The sequence below is a fragment of the Podarcis gaigeae genome, assembly GCF_964106915.1.
Source record: "Podarcis gaigeae genome assembly, chromosome: 6".
Lineage (NCBI taxonomy): Eukaryota > Metazoa > Chordata > Lepidosauria > Squamata > Lacertidae > Podarcis > Podarcis gaigeae.
In genome coordinates, this window is record NC_139682.1 from 56,896,995 (window position 1) to 56,923,168 (window position 26,174).

At 39.4% G+C, this 26,174-nt stretch overlaps 1 protein-coding gene across 6 annotated transcripts in view; it reads right to left on the minus strand.

The window, feature by feature from the left end:
• GLIS1 (GLIS family zinc finger 1) overlaps positions 1-26,174 on the minus strand; it is a 193,791-nt gene that overhangs the window by 95,451 nt on the left and 72,166 nt on the right. For all 6 annotated transcript variants that reach the window (XR_014565253.1, XM_083742612.1, XM_083742614.1 and 3 more), the window contains 2 exons: positions 19,696-19,894; positions 10,184-11,276 (listed from right to left, as the gene is read on the minus strand). Coding sequence is in view for 5 of the 6 variants with exons in the window: in XM_083742612.1 (XP_083598738.1) it covers positions 10,184-11,276; positions 19,696-19,894 (1,292 nt within the window). In the remaining variant the exon portion in view is untranslated. The remainder of the gene's footprint in view (positions 1-10,183; positions 11,277-19,695; positions 19,895-26,174) is intronic.

A 26,174-nucleotide genomic window follows, 5' to 3' on the forward strand; every position in this document is an offset into this window, starting at 1 on the left:
GTTATTTTTTCAAATCCAATTATAGGTAACTTAGACTGAAACTAGATGTTATGGAATGTTACAGAGATCATGTGGTTACCGCTGAAAACAGAAGTCACACATCTTCTCTCCACAAGCAACGTCTTGTGAACTATATCATCATTAATCAGATTTCTTACATACCCTTCACCAAAAGATGACATCATCACATACTAGATGTTTTCCTGTTTTGTAAACAGCAGCCAATGAAATGAAGGAAGGTCAAGAGAAGGAGGAAATGTGCAGTTGCTGCTTTTTATAGCCTCAGGCTGCAGATAAACAACCATTTAACCCGGAGAACTTCCAGTGACTAACCCAAAATGTGTGGCTTCTTGATTTTAATTCAAAAAACTAACCTAAAATGAAGAAGTTCCATTAATACTAGTGTGAATACTTTGAAGCAAGTGGTTTGAGAATTGTTTCCAGTAATGATGGACCTTCCATAAAAAATATTTAATAGCACAGGAGGCCTCACAACAAAGTTTATTTTTGATCCTCTTCAATTTTGGCTTTGCTCTTTTTCATCCTGTTAACTCTTACTTATCGCTTCCTGAACCCTTCTAAGCAAATATTCCCTTTTCTTTCTCATCTCCCTTAGTGCTTTCTTTGGGCAAGCTGGACACAATTCACTCTTTTAATCTTCCCTTAAAAGCCAGTGTTCCATGTTTTCAAACAATTCTTTAATTTCCTATCCTCTTAGTGAGTGCCAAAGACACTAAAATGAGAGATGGAGACTTGCCACAACAAAATGGAACTCCTATAGTTCCGGACATGAAAGTCAGCTGGCTGTTCTTCTAATATGGGGATAAGCTCTCTAGAACATTTTAGCTAATTAACTCTAATCCAGCAGTTATGTGCATGTGTTTTTTTAAAGCAATAACTCAACAACATTACTAATATAGATTGCTCTTGTAAGATTAGAAATGTGAATCAAAACATGAACATATTACAGTCATTGTTTATATGCAAAGCACAGATCCCATATGTTATATAAAAACACAGTCAATTGTTTAGAGTATCATAGAATTGTAGTGTTGAAAGGAACTCCAAAGGTCATCTGTCCAACTCCTTGCAATGCAGGAATCACAACTAAAGCATCCATGAAAGATGGCTCAATGGACTAAAGAAGCACAAGTAGTCACTTGCAGTGTTTCAGCCTAGACATGATCCTGCTTGCTAATGACTTGGAAGTAAAACTTTTATCTTTGTCCTATTTGCCAAGAAATCACTATGAATTTGTTTAATACAAAGTATTATTGGAACACATTTGTACCAACTTCCAAGTGATATGATGGGAGCAAGCAGGGAAGGAGCTTGCTCTTTCCCTACTATGGGGGGCAAAATCAACCGTGGAAAACAGAATTTGGTCACACACAAATTAGCATTAGACCCCTAATGACTTGGGCTTGGATTAAGGCCTAGCAATGGCACAGGCAAACAAGTTTTTATCTCAAGATGTTGGCTTTCTTAAAAGAAAAATTGAAGTCTTGTTCAAATAAAGAGAACAAAACGGAAGTGCAAGCAAACAGTAAGGGATGCTAAAAAAGAATTGAGAAGCACATTGCTAAAAGTGTACAGATGAACAACAAGAAGTTTTTTAGATATATTAGTAACAGGAGACCCTTAGATGGCAAGGGAGTTGAAGGTGTGCTAAGTAAGATAAGGAGACTGCTGAGAAGCTCAATTAATTATTTTTATCTGTCTTCACAATGCAATATATAGGGCAAGTTCCAGTGCCTGAACTAACCTTGGTAGGAAGAGTCTGAGGAACTGAAGTACATAGCAGGGAGGAGAGATTAAGAACTAGGCCAAACAGACAAAATAAAAACTGACAGAACACTGGGCCTCGATGGCATCCACTGGAGAGTACTCAAATAACTCAAATGTGAAATTGCTGGTCTTCTAACAAAAAGAGTACCGTAATTTGTCCCTAAGAGCAGCCTCCATACATAAAGATTGGAAGATGGTCAACGTAACACTATACGGGATGAGGATGGTCCTGGAAATTACTGGCTGGTTGGTTCTGGGGAAACTGGTAGAAATTAATTAATGTTGGTTCTGGGGAAACTGGTAGAAATTAATTAATGTTGGTTCTGGGGAAACTGGTAGAAAGTATTGTTAAAGATAAACTAACCAAGCACACAGAACAATAAGGGCTGAAACAAAGCCAGCATGGCTTCTGAAAGGGCAAGTCCCTCACAAATCTTTGAGAGTGTCAACAAGCATATAGGTAGAGGTGATCCAGTTAACATAGCATACTTGGACTTTCAAAAAAGTTTTGGCAAGGTATATAGCAAAAGACTCATGAGTAAGCTTAACCATCATAACAATGCAAGAACAGTCTGCTGGATCAGGTCAATGATAGTCCAGTATCCTGTTCTCACAGTGGCCACCCAGATACCTGTGCCAAACCTGCAAACAGGACCCCACCACAAGAGCCCTCTCCTTGCCTGGGGTCGCCAGCAATTAGTATTCAGAAGCATTATGACCTCTGACTGTGAAGATAGAGCAGAGCCATTAGGGCTCATTGATAATCTCAGTGAATTTGTTTACTCCTCTTTTAAAGCCAGCCAGGCTGGTGGTTACCATTGCCTCGAGTGAGATCAAGTTTCATAGTTTATGTATTGTGCAAATAAGTACTTTCTTTTATTTGTCCTGAGTCTTCCTACTTTCAACTGCACTGGATGTCTATGCGTTCTAGTGTTATGAGTGGAACAAAAAAATATATCTAACCTTTATCTCTGTGCTATGCATAATTTTATAAACTTCTATTATGTCACTTCTCACTCACTATTTCTCTAAACTAAAAAGTCCCAAATGCTGCAACCTTTTCCCATAGGGGTGTTACTCCATCCCCATGATCATTTTGGAGCAAGGCTCTTCTTAAGTTCCTCCAGCCATTCTTCTTAAGTCCCTCTCCTGTTCTCTTCCCTTTGAGCAGGCACCTTGGTAGCAATGCTTACTTTTCTGGGCTGTCTGGCCAAGTCCCCCTCTCAACATGTCTCAAACAATTCTGTGTGGAAAGGCCCCTGACTGAGAGAGCAGGCAAAGAAGAATCCAGCCCAAGCCATCCATTCCAACATGCATCATGTGTACATGCATGTTGCTCTGCTCACATGATGCATGCTGACACTACTACATTGCAATGTTTGAGTGAGCAGCAGGAAGGTACCAAGAAAAGCAGTGAGCAAGCAGCAGTAACTTGCTAAAAGAACAGAGGTGTGTGTGCCATGTAGTCTGCTCTGCATACCCAAAGCTAGTCTACTGCCTTAGGTGAAGTAGAGTGCACCATCCTATCACCAATGCTGAAGGAAAAAACCACTACCAGTCCAGTTGGCTTTTAATGCGTGCCAGCAAAATGTCTTGAGATAGTGTTGGGTATCCTGGATACGGTGGGCTTCAATCACTGCTGGCCTCTCTCTGTGAGTGATGAAAATGAGGATGAAAATGACTTACCTTCCCTCACTTCAGTCACAATATTGGAATTCTGTTCTCAAGGTTCAACAGACAATGCACAAGTCTAATTTTTTTTTATTGTGTCAACTTGCCCTCTGAAGGATGTTCAAAACCATTTCTGATCAGATAACATTAATTTTCACAGTGTAAAGGAATAATTTTAACTTGTTTAACCTGCACACAGAGGTTAACGGAGTAAGAGATTAGAAACACTTGGATGAAACTCCATGCATCAGGACTGTTTTGTTAGAGGCTTCCTGCCAGACCATAAAAGAGTCTTGATCAACTCCCCATTTTATCGTTCACTCATATACTGCAAAGGTACCAACACAATTCATAGAAGTAATCACTTGCAGACTTAGTAGGCACTCTCAGCTGACACAAATGAAAGATTTATTGTTGGGATGATGAAACAAAGAGCAAGTTGTGCAAACTTTACTGAGTTGGATTATGAGAACATGCTTTTTCCATTTCCCATTTTTAAATGCCTTGGGTGCAATTTCAAAACAAAGGCCAATATAAGTTATTTAGCAAAGCAAGTTGCATGGTATCAGGACACAGGAACTTCTTTGTGGACATGATATCTCTACACATAGGAAGAATAAAACAACACAGAGAGTCTGGACCACTTTGCTGAGTAAGTCTAATAATTCAAGCTTGCGGTACAGTTCTTTACAAAAAGTATATGATTACTATTATTTATAATTTCTTTCAACTGTTTGATTTTTTAAAAAAATCATTAAATTTTTCAATAAGTTACTTCATGTTGATCAAGTCAAGATACAATTCACAAAAACAAATCTCTATAGAATCATACATGTACACAATCCAATATTCAATAAACAGATGTTAAACAGCCTGGGGAACAAGAGAGATGCTTGTGGGATTTTGCAGCATCAGTGCCACAGAATTAAACTGTAGTCTTCCACCACAACTACCTGGGATCAGTCCTGCAGGTTAGAAATGGAACAAGCAAAACACCTATGCCATAAAGCTTATACAGAATAATACCATGTTCAATAGTATCAACCACCAAAAAGAGATCTAGAAGAAGCAGGATTCCCTCTTAACCTTTCCCAGTACACATTATTCATTAGGGCAGGTGACAGAAATCTTTGGCCCTCCCAATGTTGCTCAACTACAGCTCCCATAAGCTATGGCCAAGGATGTTGTGAGTTGTAGTTAAGCAACATCTGGAGGTTTCCCACACTTGCATTAAGCTGACTAAGAAAGTTTCTGAAACCAAACTGAAATAAATCCAAGCAGTGTCCTCAGAGAGCTTCTAGAAATGTCCTGCAACTACCTCCTTAACAACAATTAGGACTAACCTCTTTAAAGATGGCTGGAATTACCCCCTTGGACTTAGTCAGCCAACCCCTTCCTGCTAGAAGTAAAAAGCCTGAGAGGGCAAGGATAGCGTTGAAAAGGGGGCCAAAATCCTTCAAGCATCTTGTCACCATTCTCAGGTTGCAACAAATGAAGCCCATCCCACAAAAGAAGACTATATGGTGCTCCTGACTCCTCACTGGACTATCTTGTGCCAACTGTGGCATCCACATAGAAAAGGATATGCTTAGCATTACTTTTGATGTTCACAGCAAACATGTTACAGCAGTCTCCCAAAGTTTCCTTTACATCAGTATAGGGGCGTAGTTGCAATGGACCATAAACAACAAAGGATACAGCAGTGGCAAAAGAGTATGCCTCTTTGCCATTATCACCATCACAGAATAGATTCAGCAATAAGTTCTAGCCTGTGTTTGGTAGCATTTACATCAAGTCTTTTGCCACTTATGATTTAATCTATCAAACTCTTTCATCCCTCAGCTCTGGCCAGAGGAGTTGCAATGCAGACTTTGCAAACTAAAAGAGAACACCTAGGAGCCGTAATGTCAACCTTTAAACTAATCTCTGCATTCCATAGGTCAACCAGGGCATCAACAAGCCATGAATCAGAAACATGTTGAAGGCCATCAATTCTGTGGGAAAGACCCATGCCAGCGTTCCCTGCCAAATGGTTCTACGAGTGCAGAGCCCACTTTTTCAAAACCAGCTCCTACTCAGCTAGGCAAATACTGAAAGAACCCCAGTTAAGCAAGGTGTCTTGTCTTCATTTAGGTACAGGAAAAACGAGCATAAAGCAGTATAGGTGAATACTACCTACACTATATTTCATGACACATTGTTGTTAATAATGTAATGGTCGCTGCCTGTGCTTTCCATGTTTTATTCCCCTCTAATGTCACCATTTACAATTACCATACATGAACACCACCACCACTACCACACCAGAACAAGGTGCATGTATGTATATATCAGCAACTCTAGATAACTCTTCATGCACCTGATGAAGGGAACCCTGGTCCACAAAAGCTTATGCCATATATTTTTAGTTTTTAAGGATTCACAAGGCACTTTTGTTATTTTTGTGACAATAAAATAACACAGCTACCACTCTGGAAATTTATATATTCATGAATCATTAATTAGACAGCTGTCATCCTTGTGAAATTTTTTAAACATAGATACTGGGTTTAAAATAAGAAAATTCTGCAACTTAAACATATTCTTCAACACTTCATTAACCTTACTGGAAGTTGTCTTTTATTAATTATAATATAATATAATATAATATAATATAATATAATATAATATAATATAATAAAATAAATTATACTTCACTAGCCCCACCCCAACACCTCTTCTGGTGGAAATAACATATTTACATTTGCAAACATGTAAAGATTATTGTACAAGATTGGGATCACTATTAATTGTTAATCAAAATGGTGGTGAAAGTAAAAGATGATATGATAAATCTTGGGCGGTGAGGCTTTAAACTGAAAACATTTAAGTTGGATAATTTTTTGCTCTCAGACAATCAAAATTCCAATTGTCTGGGACACCAAATCTACAAAAGCTTGAAATTAATCTTCAAAAGTTCAAGTCTTAGAGGCATTGCATCATTATTTTTGTTGGATATATTTCTGATCATAATGCAGATGAGCACCAAATTTAATAAAACTAAAATAACACAAGTTAAGTATGAAACATAACAGGATATTGCAAGGAGATTAGGTAGTTTCCTTCAGACTACTTACACAGCCCAAAGAATAAAAAGAGAAGAAGACCAGGAGAAAGTGTATACCCACACGCAAATGAAGGACACAACGTAGAAAAGGAATCAATTAATTAGAATATTCTAGCAGATAATACAAAAGGACTCATAAAGATTTTGGAACCAAATGCAAAAATGAACCTGCCCCCACCCAAAAAATATATATCAGTAATTCCTTTACAGAAGATAGAACTTTACTTTTCCTCTGTCTGCTGCTGAGAAAAGAGCACACTGGCTAAATTTAAACCAGCTGTAATGATGAGTGTTACAGTTGGACTGAAAGGAAGCTTACCTCATGAAAGTATTGTGGAAACTGCTGTTGGAAAGATAATAAAAGGATTAACTGCCATTTTAGTGGACCATTTACTTTTCAATCAAAACGTCTCATGTATTTCCTGTTCTCAAGTAGCCTGAATTCCAAAATTCCTTTGTCTATTACAGTACATAGTAGCAAAGCCTGTCATAAGAAATTAATAATTTTACATGGACAGGAGCTTTTATGCATATAGACAGGGAGCTACTTGTTGCCAGCCTCCTGTGAACACGTTCAATGCATATTTAGCCAACAAATTTTGCTGAACAGACTGGAAAGATACCCATAATCAAAGAAAATAAAAATGTGCTTTGGAAGGACATCAAGAGAAAAAGGAATCACTTGGGGGGGGGTAGGGAGAAGTACAGGGCCACGGCAACCACCCAACAATGATCTCTGGCTGTTGTTACTGATCTTGGCTTTAGAAACAATCTGCTAATTGTTTCTAAATTTACACAGGGCATCAATATGCACAAAATAATTCATACTTTGAACTCATCGTTATTAACTTTCCCCAAAGATAACACATTTTTTACAGTAATATTGCCGCAAAAAGCACAAATGCATATATTCCTAGTACAGCAATGATTTTAAAGATATGTTTCCTTAAGATCTTAACCTTCTAACATTTTAAAACCGTTGGCGAGAAATATACATTTTAACAGTCCCTTCAGAGTCATAATCCTAAAGATGCATTTTTTACTTCAAAAATTTGACTCTCTTTTCCTTTACTCACAGTTACTAAACAGTTATTAACAGTCTGCCCGGGCATCACAACTGGTTTTGTTATGCTAGGTTCTTTCATTCTGACTGGCTCACAAAAGCACATTCGAAATATTGCTCTGTCACCAGTACTGAAAGTCTTCTGTTATACATGAAAAATAGATAAATTATTTAAAGCGTATGCAACTATTTCATGGCCTATTTGCAACTCAATATTCTTCCAGTGTTGCTCATTATTTAATACAGATTAACACAGCAACATAAAGACAGGAATCTCACAGTTTTCCTTACCCTGAATTACAACAGCTGGTTTGTGTGAAATGCTAACTGGAAAGGTAACATTAGAAAACTGCTATACTCCGTAAAATAGCTGTCAAACACACACTTCAAAGAAAATACGGAGAAGGTATTTCTTGCTGTCAAGTAAATCTAGATTTCCACACCACATCTTTCATCACTATAAAAAAAGCAACTAACCAAGCTTTTCTAATTTTAAAACAAACTTTTATAAAAGAGACAAAGAGAAAAGTGAAGCCAGTACATTGGTTTTAACCACCTTTTTAAAAACAACTTACAAAATTATATAGCCAACTGCTGAGTAATCCAGATATTTTCATAGTTTCAAATTTATAACTCCAACGCAGCACAATGTGTCTTTAGAAGATGCAAACTGAAGGTTTAAATTTCTACATGATGCTTCCCTCTATTACTACATAAATTATCTGTTCTAATTGGCATGTTAACTAGTGGTGGTTTTTTCAATAAACTAACTTAGGGGTAAATCTTATTTGTTCACAATTAGTATCTAGAAAACAATGTGCTTTTTTAGGAAAGCTAATTTAATACTATTCAATACTAATTGAATACTATTTAATTGTTTTTAGATGTCTGGTCATGAATACACAAACAGAGACACCATTATTTACCATTTTTAGCTTAATGGAAAGATTTAAAGGGTGTCATAATATATATATAATATAGTTTCAGATAAGGAGGATAAGAAGTACTATAAAGCAGATTCTTTGTTGTCTTGATATTTCAAAATATTAAATAATAAATTGAACAGAGTATTGAGATTAAATAAAGTAAAACCATAGAAATTATAAAGAAAGACAGAAAGCATAATATGGGACATAGTGGATGCCCTATGGCCTATGCATAGAAGAAACTAGAGCAGACTATCTAGTATTTCACTATATTGTTTAACTTCCTCAGACAACCATTCATGTATACCTAGATATGCTTATGACTGTGATGTATGAGGAATGTATCACCATCATAAGGAAGTATAACTAAACCTATGTTATTATTCCTTACCCTATGACTGTGCTTGGTAATAGCTCCAATATTCCCCAATGCTTGCTCTAAAGTCTTCTTGCTCTTTTTTAATGTAAAAGGACATCTTAGTTTAAAGGGAATGATTGCCATTCCAGAATATCAAAGCCATAGTATGTAGCGAGTGTTCATTTTTAGAGCACATCTCCACTGTACTCCACTGAAACCTCTCCCCCACCCCACCCCCGCACCAAATCTCCAAAGTGCTTCTACTTGCTGATGTTTTGATGAGGCAACCCAATCTGCTGGTGTGGTTATTCCTTTGTAAGCAATACATTTGGGGTTGCAAACAAAAGTTTCATATTTCACTGCTGGGTTTGGAAGTTCTGACCAATCTTTCCTTGTTGTTATCTGTTCTATTCAGGGTTTCATATTATTGCTGCTTTCAGCATGTGGATAGCCAACTGCAAGTCATTAGCTTTTATTTTAATTGCCCACATTATTGCGATAACACAGGCAGAAACAACACTGTTCCAAGATGCTCTCTTTGGAATTATAATGTGGCTTAGATCTGCCTGATCAGAAGAAAACAGCTTTATTTCAAAACTCTTCTTTTGAAAGTTAAATGAAAGCCATCCTAAAAGTTTTATGACATGCTCAACTGCAATTGTGAATGATAATAATAATTACTACTACTACTACTACTAGGATTCCCTTCCTTTTCTGCCATCTATAATTATAAAGGCTTCTGCTCAGTTGGAATACTGTTCAAAAGGCAGAATGAAAATAATTTTCATTAAATGTACGTCATGTTTGATTTAAATGTCACCAGAGGCACAATGACCCTTCCTTCATGTCAAATTGCTGCAGGCTGCTTTGATCATCATATTAATGTTCCAATGGCCATTTCAAAAATAAACAACTGTATTAGGAGTCAAGCTTTTGCAGAGGGCAACAAAATATTATTCTTTGACATTACAACATGTATATCTCAGACACTTCCCCCACCCCTATATATATATATTTCGTGCCCCTCACAACACGGAATCATCTTGGAAGCATTACAGACCAAACTGCCAGAAAACATTACTGTGCTGGAATGATATTGTAAAGGAAGGAAGAGTGCAAAGAACTCAGAGTGTATGTTTTTAGTCAAATCCTGCTTGGAAATAAGTTACAGGCAAAGCACCCTGATAATGCTGGAAGAGGATTTTTAAGAGGAGGAAGAAGTCCAGAGACATTAACATGTTTCTAGTCAAATAAATATATTCCAGACTTACCATGCACTTGTTTGGTTTTTCTCCGGAATGAACCCTCATGTGAATCAGCAGTTTATAACGAGCATTGAAAGGTTTATACCGACGGACACAGCCTGTCCAGAAGCAAGTAAAGTCCTCTCCTTTCCTTTGATCAATGTGTGTTTTTTCTATGTGCCGGACCAGTTCATCTTGTTGATCATAGGCAGCACTACAGTCAATCCACCGACAGGCCTGCTTGCCATTGCTGGTCTCCTGCTCATCGCATTCGTTTGTCTTTGGAGACATGGAAGCATGTAAATGAGACAGCGTCCCTTGAGTTTGGCTTCGCTGCTGGTGCAAATGATAAGGTGGCGGCAGCTCTTGGTTATGCTGAAAAAGATCTGAGGTGGAAGAATATTCATCAAGTGGTTCTTGTTTTAAAAAATTCAACTTCTGGCTGCTATGTGAAGTGTCATGATGAGGAACACTAGCACTGTTCATTATAAGACATAAGCTTGCATTTTCTCCTGATTGCTGCATTTGCGAATGATCACAGTCACCTCGGACAATTTCAGTGGAAACTGGTACAAGGCATACCGAAGGGGAAGGAAGATGACAATGGTTCCCAGGTTGGGAACAAGACTGGGGACGAGAGGCTTTCTGTGTACTGTGGAGAGCGATCTCTCCGGGAGAAGGGGAAACGCCAGCTGAATTAGTCCGCAGTCCATTCACGCAGGTAACCAGTGACGTTTGTGACGTGCGGATGATAGTTGTAATATCTATCCCATCAGCGGAAGAGGGCAACATGGAGATGCATCTCTTCTTCAGGTTGCTTGCCTGGTGCCTGCTAGGATGCTGAGGGCTGCTGAGTGACAATGAGCCCAGGGAGGAGCTATGTTCATTATTAAACAAGTATGATGAAAGTGAATTTGTAAGGCCATTGTTCATTAGGTCTATTTCAGGATGAAAGCTGCCTGAGCTTCTCAGTTCCATTCCTTCGGTAATCCCTCTATGTGTGGAAACCTCAGAAAGGCCCTTGTAATCGCTCCGGCACTCCTGTTTTATATGCTGAGTAGTGTGGCTTCCATTCATGCACAGAGTCGTAGAATCTGTTGATTCTTGAAATGTGGGAGGCCTGAAACACAGTTTCATTTATCATCACTAAGTGGCAGAGAATTGTAGCATTTCATTCAAGATGCAATGTTTATTAAACTCCTTAGCAAGGGACAACAGAGTTCATCTTTCTGTGTACATCATCTTATAATAATTGCATTTGAAAATTATTTAGCTGCTTTCTCTAGAAAAGCAGTAGCATCTCGTAGAGTGTTGGTTTCACACATACAGAGCAAAGTACTGTTACAGCTGTTTTCAAAATGGCAGCACCTCAATAACCTCTACATATCTTATTCAGTGGGCACTGCAGACAAAATGTATTAGAGCATTAATTATTTCTAATTCCACCCCCCCCCCACACACACTAGTTGTGTGTGTGTGTGTGTGTGTGTGTGTGTGTGTGTATGTATAAGTTTAAACACAATGAATCAAGACGGTTGTGGATTTTGCTCGCATGTCTGTCCAGAAAAATGAAAATAACATACTTTCAAGATTAAAAATAAAAATAAAAATTGTCCAGTAGCACCTTAGAGACCAACTAAGTTTGTTCTGGGTATAAGCTTTCGCGTGCATGCACACTTCTTTCAGATATACAATTTTTAAATTTTTTATTTATGGATTTATTTAATTAATTAATTTTATTTCAACTGCATCTACCTGAATACTTTCAAGATATTTGCCTTGAAATATGTTATTTCCAGATGGAAAATGTACATCCTTCCCACTGAACAATGATTTATAATCTACTCCACATTGGAATCCGAACTTGAACAGTGAGATAATTTATCTAATGCGGTTGGTTTGGTGTACAGATGTAGTAAAAGCAGGTGGTAGAATCCTGAGATGGGAGATGGAATGGACTTCAGGCTGCACATTTTTTAAAAACTTGCTGCAAGTAACACCAACCAACAATTACACAGGGACCAGCCTTTTCTGTTGCTATTTGAAGCAAGGAGGAAGAAGAAGAAGAAGAAGAAGAAGAAGAAGAAGAAGAAGAAGAAGAAGAAGAAGAAGGAGGAGGAGGAGGAGGAGGAGGAGGAGGAGGAGGAGGAGGAGGAGGAGGGGCGGCGGCATTTAAAATATGGTCTTTTAAGTGTAGTATGATGTAGTGGAGTCCATTCTACCAACTCTGGACTTTCCCACTTCATTCTGCTGCATGTATAGAATGATGAGATACAGGACAGAATTCAACTCTTCCCTTTAGAAGAATGAGACTAATGAGTCCTAGAGATGGCTTACTAACCCTGTTTTGCTAATCACTTTACTCATGTGTTTTCACAGTTTCTGTTGTTAACAGCTCAGTAGCCGATTCCTACAAAATAAGGGGGCAGTAGCTTTGCTGAGGAGGGGATAGAACAATTTACAATTGCATTTTTAATGTCAATGATATATGCTTTGTAGAGGTGCGCATTTGTTTGGGACAACTGAAAAAAATTAACTACGTAGTTAATTTTTCATTCTTTCCAAAAGGAATGCCCATAGTTTCAAAGGGCAAAAGACTCTCAAAGAATGCTAGCAGTCTGGTCTCCTGTAGACAGCAATGGGCAACTAGTACAAATGAAAGTTACAAAAACAGATACAACAGTATTGAATGAGCAACAAACTAAATGTGATTGTAAAGACAGAATAACTAAAACTAATGGGTTTTTTAAGAAAGGGAATGGAATGGCCGCTTGCTGTCTTCAATGGCGGTGAGCGGCAGCTACACCAGTCTCCTCTGTTCCGCAGACTCAGGGGAAGACGTCATTCCCCCCTCCACTGGTTGTGCAGGCTGATGGGTAAAGGTAAAGGTAAAGGTACCCCTGCCCGTACGGGCCAGTCTTGACAGACTCTGGGGTTGTGCGCCCATTTCACTTAAGAGGCCAGGGGCCAGCGCTGTCCGGAGACACTTCCGGGTCACGTGGCCAGCGTGACAAAGCTGCATCTGGTGAGCCAGAGCCGCACACGGAAACGCCGTTTACCTTCCCGCTGGTAAGCGGTCCCTATTTATCTACTTGCACCTGGAGGTGCTTTCGAACTGCTAGGTTGGCAGGCGCTGGGACCGAGCAGCGGGAGCGCACCCCGCCGCAGGGATTCGAACAGCCGACCTTTCGATTGGCAAGTCCTAGGCGCTGAGGCTTTAACCCACAGCGCCACCTGCGTCCCGCAGGCTGATGGGAACCGCCCTCAATTCCACCAATTTCAGGCAGGTCAGGGGGTGTGGCATCAGGGTCGGACCAGAGTGGAGACTGCAAGCCATACTCTTCCTTCTGGTCCACATAGTAGGGCATGCCTGGAACCAGAAGTTCATTTGGTGTTGGTCACCCACCCTATGCCACTTGTTTTGGCTTTGCCCAAGGGTAAGCAAGCTAAGCATGTATCCCGCCACTTAGTTGGTTCTATGCATATCTCCTACAAAGTGTTCTATGAGAAAGAGCTATATAGTAAGTATCAGATGCATGGGATGGAATGATTTTATTTTTAAAAATAGTTCTACCCAACCTGCATACCACCTTTCTAACGCATCCCAGTGACTCCAAAATGTCACATTAAAAATAACTCAGAAAATGTTGACTTCTCATATAATCACATTTGTCTGGGATGCTGGTTTAGCAAGACTTAGTCATTTCTTTGTGGCAGGTTTACTATCCAGTATCTTCTGAACCATCAGAGCTAGGCTTAGGATTTTTAATTGCACTGGAAACTTCCCTCTCTTTCCATTGAAACTCCACTTTCAAGCCTTTCATCTCTACCATGATTTGTAGAAATTCTATTTCAAATAATGTCTATGACTTATTGTTTATAATATCTTAATCTTTTACACTTCATCTGATAATAACCAACACACCTGGTTTTTACAGGTAAAATAGTAAATACACATTTATTAACACATCTTAACAGATTGTCTATAAAATATGAGGCACACCAGTAAAATGAAAAATGATGTGGTATAAAATCTTTACCTGACATTCATTTGGAACAACCAACACAGCTTACTCGTAGCTTTACAATGATTTCTGTTTTCTATGCAAGAAAACCCTGCATTTTCACAGTATCTAAATCTGTTACAAGATATAAAAGTTGTCCTATTTGTGAGCAAAATTTCTGAAGTTAGGCACCAATAGTTTTCAAAAAAAAAATCGTCCATTGACAATATAATTATTTTAATTCTGAAGATGTTGGCAAACCCTATTCTAGATAATAGAGCTAAGCAGATTTTATTTAAACTGCTAGAAGCTGAATAAGAATGAACAAATGGAACTATTTTAAAGCATTTCTATAAATCTTAACAACTGTACTGTAATTACTATAGTTAAGAGTGCTGATTAAGTTAATCTGTCTTTGGTAAACCAGATATGTCTTACTGGATCCTGGAGGTAAAAATCAGACCCATTTCAGATTCCCAAGTCCAATCCTAAACAGGATTGGATTGATGTAAAATATTCCTGGAGTTTGATGGGTCCACCTTTAAGATGATTCTGTTATGGACTAGGTGCTTGTGATCATTCCCTCCATTCATTAGCAGCAGGTGTCACTGCACAGGTGTGGCTGCACTGCTCTGTGTGCAGGATTGGACTAGAGGACCCTCTGGGTCCCTTTCCAACTCTATCATTCTATGACTTCTATAGCTTTTATGACTCCTTCCAAACATGACACATCACTGCCACTTACTGAGAGGAAGAGGGGCAAGACAGTGGGAGCTTGGTGCAATGCAGGCACAGCACAAACACAGTGGCAAAAGCAGTGGATTGGCTCTGACTCAGTGCTTACACTACACTAAGATCCTGCTACCTTTCCTATCCCCCTCTTGGTGACAGCGGTGTGTTGCATTTGGAACACCATAGACCCACTGGCTGCTCCTGCCTCCATTTCTTGAAAGAGTATGAAAGGAGTAGTTAGGATGGTCCAATTCCTGTCACTGAGGCATCTGAGACCTGTAGATCCTCACTCTTAGCAATTATGCCCATTGCTCTCAAGCTTACAGATCTATGAGAAGGCCAAGAAAATGTATCTGGTTATTCCAAATTAATTTGTAATTGGATTTTAAAATTTGTGATGAAATAAGGCATTATGGGTCAATTAGACTCATGCAGTTAAGCTTGTTATCAAATATTTTTAACTGTCATACATAAGAGACATTTATTATGGCTTGGCCTACTTGTTTAGGATGCTTCTATTTATAAAGATAATACATATGCTCATACAATCACAGGCACTGAGGCTAGGCAAGTGATGTGACGTTTTTTAAAAGATTTCCAGCTCTGCTGGTTAAGATAATAACTGAAAGAAACAAGATAGTCTTCCTAACATAACTTCATTCAATTTTCTTCAGATTTTTTACACACATATATAAATTTTCTAGATCACTCCACTGCAAGTTTTGAAAGTTTTCTGCTACATTTTCCCAGCTTCTGCAACATGCTCCTTCTTCTGCTTTTATGACTGAATCCAGCAAAAACGTTATTTTCTGTGCCTAATAATGGATTATCTGAAAAATTGCCAATATTAGCTGTTTATCAGGACCAGTTGCAGTGAATAAACGATTAGGATTTTTCTATCAAAACATATGTATCTCATTTATCTATTCAATGCAGTGAAAATGTACTGCATAGCTTTCAAAGCCATGAACTTGTGGGTAGGAGAAGAAGAAGAAGAAGAAAAGGTTATCTCTGGAATACAGCTCTTAAATAAGTCAAGGAGGACTGAAAGAAGATAAAGGATTTTAGCATATTAGGTTAAATGGACATTTTATTTGCAACAGTCAGTTAGTTGTCTACAACATTTTTTTTTTGCTGATGGCACAGGTGTTATAGGCTTTTATTGGGGTTTTCTTTGTGGTTGCAAATCTAGGAATTAAAGACAGAACCACAGAAATTCTCTTTTCTGTTATTTATGGACTGGGAAGCAGGAATGGCCAAAATGACCACAGCAAAGGAAGCTTCCAGTATACTGTTATCACAATGCTTCCCCTCTATTGCCCGGTAGTCTCAAACCCTAGTGAAACTGTAACTTTAAAGGAGGTTAAGGATAATGGACACCACATGCTTATGTTTTTAACCTCAGACAGGACCTTTCTCTTGGATTCATTTTCATAGAACTTATACACTGAACATTTAAATGGTGCTACATGAAGAAAGCATGGTAGCACACAAGGACAGCCTTTGCCCCACAATGGCTTTTGACTCAAGACCAAAATCGGAAAAGTAGATACTCAAGCTGCACACTATATTGGCAGGTACCTGTGAACTCCAAAGTCCAAACTACCAGCAAAACTACATGTGATGGCAGCAGACCCACGTCACTGAGTGTTGATTGCAACAGTAAATCAGCATGCATAAAGCAGGAAAGGGGTGGATAGAGGGGGAAATTGCAACATGGGCACTGTTTTACAGTGGTTCTGTTCCTACCTACAAAGTCATGCTCTGAGTGTAGCACTGGGAGACTGTGGTAGGACTGCACAAAAGTGTCATTTGAGTTAAGAAAATATCTAGAATCCACAGGGGTGTCTGTATGAATGAAGATGAGAGGATCAGAAATTAAGCTGGGCACTGAAAAATAAACTGCAAAACTACTGCCCCCCCCCCGCAAAAATGCATATATGATCTCCTAGTTACCAGTGAACAGAGAATCCACTGACAAAATAATGGGCTATATTAAATATTTGGCCACTGTAGGAGGAAAGCTCCTTTTTAATAGCTGTGATGGCAATTGGAGGAATCCTATCCACAGTACTCACCAGGTTTAGAAAGGCTGAAGCTTAGTGAAGTTTCAGCAGTCAGAAATTTGCAAAGCTAATTGCTGGTTGGGGTGTGTGTGTGTGAACTTTAAAAAATACCACAAGATTGTGGGATGACATCACAGCAAGGGGCTCTTAATACATCTACAGAAACATAAAATTATGCAGGACCTGAGGTGCCAAAAGCAAGCAAGAAAACAAACAAACCATGGAACCCCTGAGAAACACTAGCATTCATTCTACGTTCTTCCAGTTTCTGAGAAAAAGGCAAAGCCTACAGAGCCCAAGCCAAGCTTTAGGAGTAAAGGGAATTACCCCAGTCACCTGCTGCTTTATATCACAATAGCGGCTCTCTCAAGTTCTATGGCACATAATCCTGTGTTGTTCTGGGAATCTTCCCTGAGATAGAGTTGTAAGGAGTTCATATTTCGTAAGGGAGTACTATGATCCCCTGTATACAGGCATCTGTCATTTCCTCATTATGGATTTTTCAAAAAGCTCCTGAAAAGATCTAAGCAAGGTCTTCTCTTCCTCCTTTTGTTTGCTCCAACCCCAATTATCTTTGCATCATAATTGTATTCAGTGAAAGAATAAAACCAGATTGTTAGCAGTAAGTACCATGTGGATTCATAACAGGGTCAAGATGGAGTTAACAAACATATATAACAAAATCAAAAGCAGCTAAATTGCCATGAATAAGTTAAGAGCCCTTGTTTCCTCATGCCATGTATATGGAAATTTGAATAAGATGGTTCTAGACATGGAGTATTTATGAATTAAAGTATCTCATATAAAAGTTTCAACTTTGAAGGGTATTCCCCCCCCCTCAAGATTCTCAAAAAGGTCAATATTGTTCAGCGAAAAAACAGAGTAACTGATGGATCACCTTTAAAAAATAAAAATTCACAGCAAGTTTCTCTCAACAATTGACATCTTCTTTGAAGGCTACCAGATTCAAACTTTGCAATAATGTTACCTTATGTAAGTAGGATAAAAAATGGTTGTTGTTTTTTAGTTTTCTATCCTTAAAAAAGCACAAACGTCTTAAAGGATTTTTTTTATAGGGGGGGGAGAGATAGAGATACAAATGTCCTGTTAACTAGATGGGAATTTATGATATCCTCTTATGGGAAATACTGCTATGGGGATTGTTTTATTATTTTCTACCTTCCTTCAAGTTGTATCTTGAAAGCATCCTTTTTCTAGTACTTGAGGCCAGATCCCTGATTCATTCTAAACTCGCGTCAGCAGCTTGTCCAGAACCCAGGAATTTTCTTTGGATCTACAACAAATTATTTACTGAAGATGGGATCAAGCCTCAAACATGGAATGAATGCACTCCATAACTGAGGTGCCCTCCACATCATCCATAACAATTGGCCAAGCCGGCTGGGACCAACGGAAGTTGTAGTCCAACAACATCTGCAGGGCTACCCTTGAAATAAGTAATTGGAGAGGATGGTGAAAAGGAGACCAATGTCTCATCCACATGTTTGTTGAGCAAAAATCCCCTTCTTTACTTACTATCCAGTCATTAGCTATTCATGCTGCATGTTTGGCTAAAGGGGGTGAGCAACAAACCACCTCTTGGAATGGCAAATCTTGATCTCATTTTGACTACAGGAAACCATATCAGAGATAGTGGTAATGGATAAAGCCTATTTCAATAAGCCAAGAGGAAACTATTGCCCCCCCCCCTTTTGATTCTTAGAACTGGAACACAAAAGAAGGGCATACTTGAAGTACAAGGTGGAATGCTCTCCCCTGGGAGGCTTGCTCAGTGCCTTCCTTACATATATTTAGGCACCAAGCAAAAACATTCCTCCTGTAGAAGAATACAGGTGTAGGGGGAGGGAAGGAAATGTTCTGCAGCCTCCAAGACTCCCGGTGCTCTAAAGCATTTGCCTGTCGGGGTGGAAGTAAACCAGACTAAAAGAAAAGGAAAATGGGAGGAAACAAAGTTGGTACTGAAACCTGAGGGAGGGAAACTTTAAAAACAAAAACAAAAAAACAACCCCACTGCTCAAGCCCTGAGGAGGATGTGGAGTGGGTGATCCTTGCTATTTTCCGGCCTCTATGGATCCAGGAATGTCAACAACTGCTCCTTCATCTCCACTGGTCTGCTGATGCCCATGATGCCCATTCTGGACTGTGCACAGACAACAGCACACCCTGCTTTTGTGCCCTGCACGCAAACCAGACTGAAGACTGACCTAGCCAGGTCCACAGGTGGGGCATCCCCACTCTTTTGGGCCCCTGAGTGGCTCATTATTATTTTTTAATTATTGGCAGGCAATCCGCCAGCCCCTGTGGCCAGCCAAGGCCAAAGCAGAGGGCTGCGCTGGGCTACTGCGTCCCACTCTCGGCCGGGAAAAGCTGCAAATGTCACCACCATCAGAGTTACGGTAAACGGTCTTTCTCGCAGGCCTTCAGCTAATTAAACAATCTATGGCATTTTAAACTAGGGGGGTGTTGTTGTTTGTTACTATGTTATGTATTTTTGTAATGTTATGTTTTGTAATGTTATTTTATCATGTATGTTATGTATATTGTAAACCACCCTGTGATCCTTGGATGAAGGGCAGTACAGACAGTTAATAAATAAAAAGATTAATAACTCAAGTTGGCAAAAAAAAGCATAGTGTGTAACTGTTGAAGTTTACAGACCTGTGACAACTTCTGAAACGATAAGAGCACATAAGGCAGTCAAAATTGAAAACGATACCTTGTGTCTGAGTGAGACAAGTTCAGCTGACTAACATGTAGGAGTCTTTCACAAGGCAACGGGTGGTCTCGGGTAAGCGAGCTTCCTGAGTGGATGAGCAGGTTCTGTCTACACACGGGCCCCAAGCTATTTGTCATCTCCACATCCATCAAGTTATTCTTCTCAGATATCAAATTACAATGATTGTAGGCACCATTCACTGTTAAAGAAAGGAGAGGAGGAAGAGAAAAACATAATGATGAGCTCCTCAACAAGAGTGGTGCTGTATCTTACTTGTTCCCGTCAGCATGATCCACCTACTACTGGCAGTCTGCCTCAAGAAATCAGGAGAGAATAAAAAAAAAGTTTCAAAGTAATCAAGGTCCAATTCCTAAGGAATTAACCACTGACATTGATTGTTGCTTTCCCTGCCACCACCTTATATTGAAACCTGAATAAATGATAATATTTCTAAGAATATTTTCTTTTACTACAGGAGCAGGTGAAACAACAGTTTTTGTTTTTAGTTATTATTTATTTTGGGGGAGTCTTGTAGGTTGAAGGGGGATGGGAAGTGGCACTTTGACCGTAGGCCCTGAAATGTTCTTCTGAAACATAAACATTGGGTACCAAATTCCTGCCGGTCCAGGTTGCATTTTGCTTCTATTCAGCCACCCAAGTCTTTACCAAGCAATATACTGAGGCAAGTGTTTGCAAAACAAAAATGAATTCAGATCTTGTGGATCCATCCCTGGCAGAACTACTATGTAGGACAAGGGCAGCACATTAATCTTTAAAAAAATGTGAAATGAGGAAAATAAGAATGGAATGTTATTTATGCAACACTGAAAAAGTAGCATACATGACTGTGCTTCACTCCTCCTGCCTTTAACTGAAATAATTAAAATGAGTGTGAACTGAGAGCTCTTGCTTATGTGCTAAATTGCAGCCTCCATTTTTACTGATTTTTTTTTACACCTGAACATTGACCCATTTTCATTGTGCAAACTGTAAGAATAGATGACCTTCAAAAACACTCTTTCTAATGTGCCAGCTGCCTGACCTTTGACTCATTATAGGATAGTGTATATGAGCTGGCTTCTAATGAGTTGCTCGTCAAAATCATAGGTTCCTATTTCTTTGCTACACGCAATCTAGAGTTTGAATTGTAGCCTGTTAGACAGTTCAACCGGATAACATGCTACTCTTGAAGGATACAAGAAGTCCTGGAAGTGTGCCCATGTGCAATGCTTTAATAGCCATATCCATTTCAGTTTCAAAACATTATACTATCAGAGCATGAGAAATACAGCGACCCTAAATGTCTTTTTAAAAATCACAATAATAACAAATATATTTCAGAAAGCATACAGTACTCCTCATCAAAATAGTTTTTAAAAGCTGTGGATCAGATCCAGAGTTAAATGTGCATAGCAAGGCTGGTGGAAGTTGACTTCCTTGCCTTGTCACGCTCCTCCAAGGCTCAGAAACCCCGCTGAATGGGTGGGCTGAACGAGTAGCACTGAATGCTATGGGAGATGAGCTCCTCATAGAAGCTTCCCATGGTTTTCAAGGATCCTCACTTCCCACACAGCTTCCCACACCTCAGCTCACCTCATCCAGCTGGGTATCTTGTAGGAGAGCTGCCATTAGGAGGGAGCAGAGAAAAGTGTCTGCTAGTCCGGACCCATATGCTTAACACTGGATCCTGCCCAATGAAATAGCCACAATTCCTCTTTGATGCATGTAGCTTTGGGGAGATTACCTCTTTGAGGTAGTGAGATCTGTAAATAAAGTGGAAGTCCCACTTTGTTCAACAGAGCTCACTCCCAGGTAAGCATACATAGGATGGGAGCCACAGTTTTGTAAGTTGTTTCAGTTTCTAGAAGTAATGACTACAATTCTAGAAGTAATGACTACAATTCTAGAAGTAATGACTACAATTTATACATAGATCCACTTTCTCCTAAAGCTATGGAAGTACTGCATGGGTACATTTTTCTCATTTAAAATGGTGGTAGAGTGGTTACATTTTGTAACCCATCAGATTTCTCTCTCCCTCTCCCAAGTATCTCACCCAACATCAAAGTGCTAAACTGTTTTTCACATATGGGATGGGTTCAGTACCAGGAAAATCCCTGTGGGTGTACATTTGCACTCTTTCATTGCTTGGGCAATACAATTCCGAAATTCATTAGCAACCATTTTAGCACTTTTACCAAGATATCATGACACAGAAACAAAAGGCTTGAACTGGACTATCTACAACAGCTGAACTACATGCATACAGAAAACATAGATACTATTGGGGAACAATTTTAAAGAGAAGTATCAACACAATCTTCATAATGTTAGCAACATTTACCTCCCCAGCGGGTACCAAAACTAAAGCCAGAGAACTATTAAAAAGCTGAGGCCAATTGGCAATATGCATATGTTTACAACATAAGTTTAATGTAGATAGACTTTCAAATAAAATGTCAGATCATCTTCATGCCAAATTCCTATTGTTTTTTAAAAAAAATGCAGCAGTAACAATAACAGACAAGCCATGGCAATAAAGGAGGGGTTTTCAACCTTTTTGATTCCATGGCTCTCTTGACCATGCAGCACCCCTGTGGGGCTCAGGAGCCCAGTAATCTCACCCCTTGCCTGCAGAGCTGGCAGGATCTCACCCTTTTTTGAACAACCTCCCTTGTGTACCCTCATCCTCTTCTCCTTTGGAGTCCTCTGGGCAACCACTGCTGCTGCCCCCTGGTCTCTGAGCTGCCCCCCCCCCAAAAGAAGAAGAAGAAGAAGAAGAAGAAGAAGAAGAAGAAGAAGAAGAAGAAGAAGAAGAGTTTAGATTCGATATCCCACTTTATCACTACCCGAAGGAGTCTTATAGCGGCTTTTCCTTCTCCTTTTCCTTCCTACCCCACAACAAACACGGGTTGCAAACCTAATAAAGGCACATGCCTAGGCAAGTCTATACACAAAAAGCACACATTTCTTGCAAGTCACAGGAGCTTATTCGTACTTTTGGACCTGGGCAAAATAATGCAAATACAGTTAAACCTCGGTTCCCAACCAAACGGCTCCATTTTGGAAAGTTTTGGCTCCCAAACGCTGAAAACCCAGAGTTTTCTTCTTTCTTCTCCATTGACTTTGCCAATCGCCTTTGATGCTCGGGGGTCGAACATTTCAGAAGTTGAACCGTCTTCCGGAATGGATTACGTGTGTCAGCCGAGGTTTGACTGTATATTGTTATCTACCATGAATGGTGAGCAATAGGTTAAATAGCTAGGTTGCCCTGCAGCAATCATAGTATGAGGTCTGTGCTCCCAATTCTATATTTATTGTGCATAAACCTAGCCATTGAAATGTGTCTCATTCATTCACAATCAATAGTACCTGGGACTACAAAGGTACAAACTATATGTTACATTTTAATACATATGTAACAAAGCTTAATTTAAAAAAGAAAAGAAAAGCACCCTTCAGGGACTTGTTTTGAGAAAAGTTTGGTTCTTGAGTCTTTGTTCACTCGAAACACAATTTGGGTAATTACTAATCGAGTTGCCAGGGAATGGGGGATTGCAAGAGGAAAGATAAACCACTGGAAATGGTTAAATATTGTGCCATTGCTCTTTCACTCAAAACTGCAGCTTCCTGAGTCTGCTTTTCATATTTAAAAACACTGGGTGATATATGTCCATCTGCCTTATTGTTTGTAGAACAGACTACCCCCCCCCCACTGCTGCCATCCCACACCCCTCCCCCAGCCTGTTCCAGAGCAGAATTGCAGGGGCATGGGAGGTTGCAGGAAGGAGTACAGGAAGGGAAGTCCCACTGTGTGAGTAAAAAGGTAAAGGGACCCCTGACCATTAGGTCCAGTCGTGGCCGACTCTGGGGTTGCAGCGCTCATCTCGCTTTACTGGCCGAGGGAGCTGGCGTACAGCTTCCAGGTCATGTGGCCAGCATGACTAAGCCGCTTCTGGTGAACCAGAGCAGCGTACGGAAACGGCGTTTACCTTCCCGCTGGAGCGGTATCTATTTATCTACTTGCACTTTGATGTGCTTTCGAACAGCTACGTTGGCAGGAGGAGGGACCGAACAACGGGAGCTCACTCTGTCGCGGGGATTCAAACCGCCAACCGCCTATCAGCAAGTCCTAGGCTCTGTGGTTTAACCCACAGCGCCACCCGCGTTCCTACTGTGTGAGTAGCTGCGTGCTAATGAGAGCTTTATTACATGCATTTTTACATAAATGTGAGGTTTGTCTCCAAAAGGCAATGCTGGGTTGCAGTCTGACACTAATCTCTATAGCAATAACTCCAACTTCCCAAGGATGTTTCAGTTTTCATTCATAGTGCATACTGTGCTGTACAGAGGTCCTGTTGTTTCTGATAAAAGCACCCACTGGGGCTTCACAATGAGATAAGGCTGAATGGAAAGGGTGATGATTCGACAAGAGTTTGCTGCAGTGCTTTAGAACTTTACCTAATTAAGAACAATGAACAAATAGCTTTAATGACACATAAAACTGCAGTGACTCACACTCAAAACAAAGATATGTTTGAAATATTTGCCTAACATACTAAACTATCCCCAGAGCTTTTGTGGCTTTTGTGGTGTCTGCCAAACTAGGTCATTTGCTTATTCTTGCTGCTTTGAGACATCATACAGAATGCACCTATGACATGTCTAAAGAAAATAACATTTTTACTGGGAACTTGCACTGCAGTGTCCTTTCAGAACAAGACACTTATTTTTATTCAATTGAATTTATCCTTTTGTAGAAAGGATTTTTTAAAAAAATACCCAGGGCAACTGTAAAATTACTTCTGCATGAGCGTCCCCCAACCTGGTGCCCACCAGCTGCTTTGCAGTACAACTCACATCAGCACAAGGCAGTGTGGCCATTGGTCAGGAATGAAGTGAGCTGAAATTCAAAACATCAGAGGGTACCAGGCTGGCAAAAGCTGGTTTAGTTAGTGATATGTCTCACTGCCTTTTTAGGACTTCGGTGCTGAAAAGGAAGGCATTCAATAGGTGAAACCTTGCCTATCATTGAATATCTATATCAGGAAAAGGCTGGATCAGCTGCCGGGGGTGGGGGGGATCCTATATTTTAATGGTGACAATTCAAATATTCAACTCTTCTTAGCTTTGCCCCCAGCTGTTGCATGATTTATGGCATGATTTTGGATTCTGCAAAAATGTTCTTCCATGTGACTGAGGTCCAGATATTGTCAAAATTGCTTCCCATGTGGAATGGCTTGACTGAACCTCATGCTAGATACCATGGTAAGTTAAAACACATGGTAGAAACCAATAGCAGCATGCCAGTAATCCATAAAGGTGGAATGCTGGTGTGGGTGCTACCATTTAATTCAGTTGGCCCTGGTTCAGGACCACTTGCCAATGTGGATTGATTTAAATCAAGGTAATTCAAAACATGATCTTTAAAAACACACAACTGATTTAAATCATTGATTTAGAATCATTGCTTTAACAAAGTTTCACATTGATGCTTTTCTGTATTCCCTAAACAATGGCATAATTCTGACAGAGGACTGGATACACAAAGTAGGTCAGAATGAAAACTGGTAGGACTGCATCAGGGACTCATTTGAAGGAAAGGCATTAGTATTACAGAGAATACTGATATTGAACATGAGCTCTGGATTAATGTATGAAGAATTGCTGGAGAAGCTACTGCAGCACAAGAATTTAAAAGAGCTAAAAACCTAACATTTTGATGACGATTTTAGTCATTCCTTCAAAAATCCACCAAATGCTTGTTTATATAGTCACTGTGTGCAAAAGTGAGGAAAGAATGTCAAAATGAAGTCATGTCTACAATTTGGAAAATTACACCATTTTTGTAGATCCAAAAGGGGGGTGACAACAATTTTGCAGATTTTTGCTTGCTGTTAATGGTGATCTCAGTGTCACTGGAAACAAGAGGAAATTAAGACAGCAAAAATATCTTAATCTTTGCAGCTCTAAGACACATTTGACTTAAAGTAATGCAGGACTGATGACTGACAAACTCAAGAATTTAGAACCGTTAGAGAAAACTTGCTGAATAACCTGCTTAGTATCACCCAATAAAATCCTGCAAGAGTTAGACATATTCTACCGTCTTCTTAATTTTGGGAAAGTATATATATGCACTTATATCTAGATTTCATTTGAATTGCAATTTTTTTAACAAACAAACCCTACTATGTGAAATGTTAATAAATAGAGGAGGACAAGACAAAATGGCAGAAGCAATACAAAAGAGGAGTCTTACATTTGTTTGTTTGCTTGTTTGTTTATAAGGGTCTTAGGGCAGGTAACAACAATAGAAAGTACAATTCTAAAAACAAGTAAAACCTTTACAATTATAAAACATGTAAAGATATTGAATCATCTCAAATAATATATACCTAAATCTTGGATCCATTCTATTAATTTAGTTGATAACTGATTCTCAAAATATGCAACTACTGAGATTTTATGTACAGTAT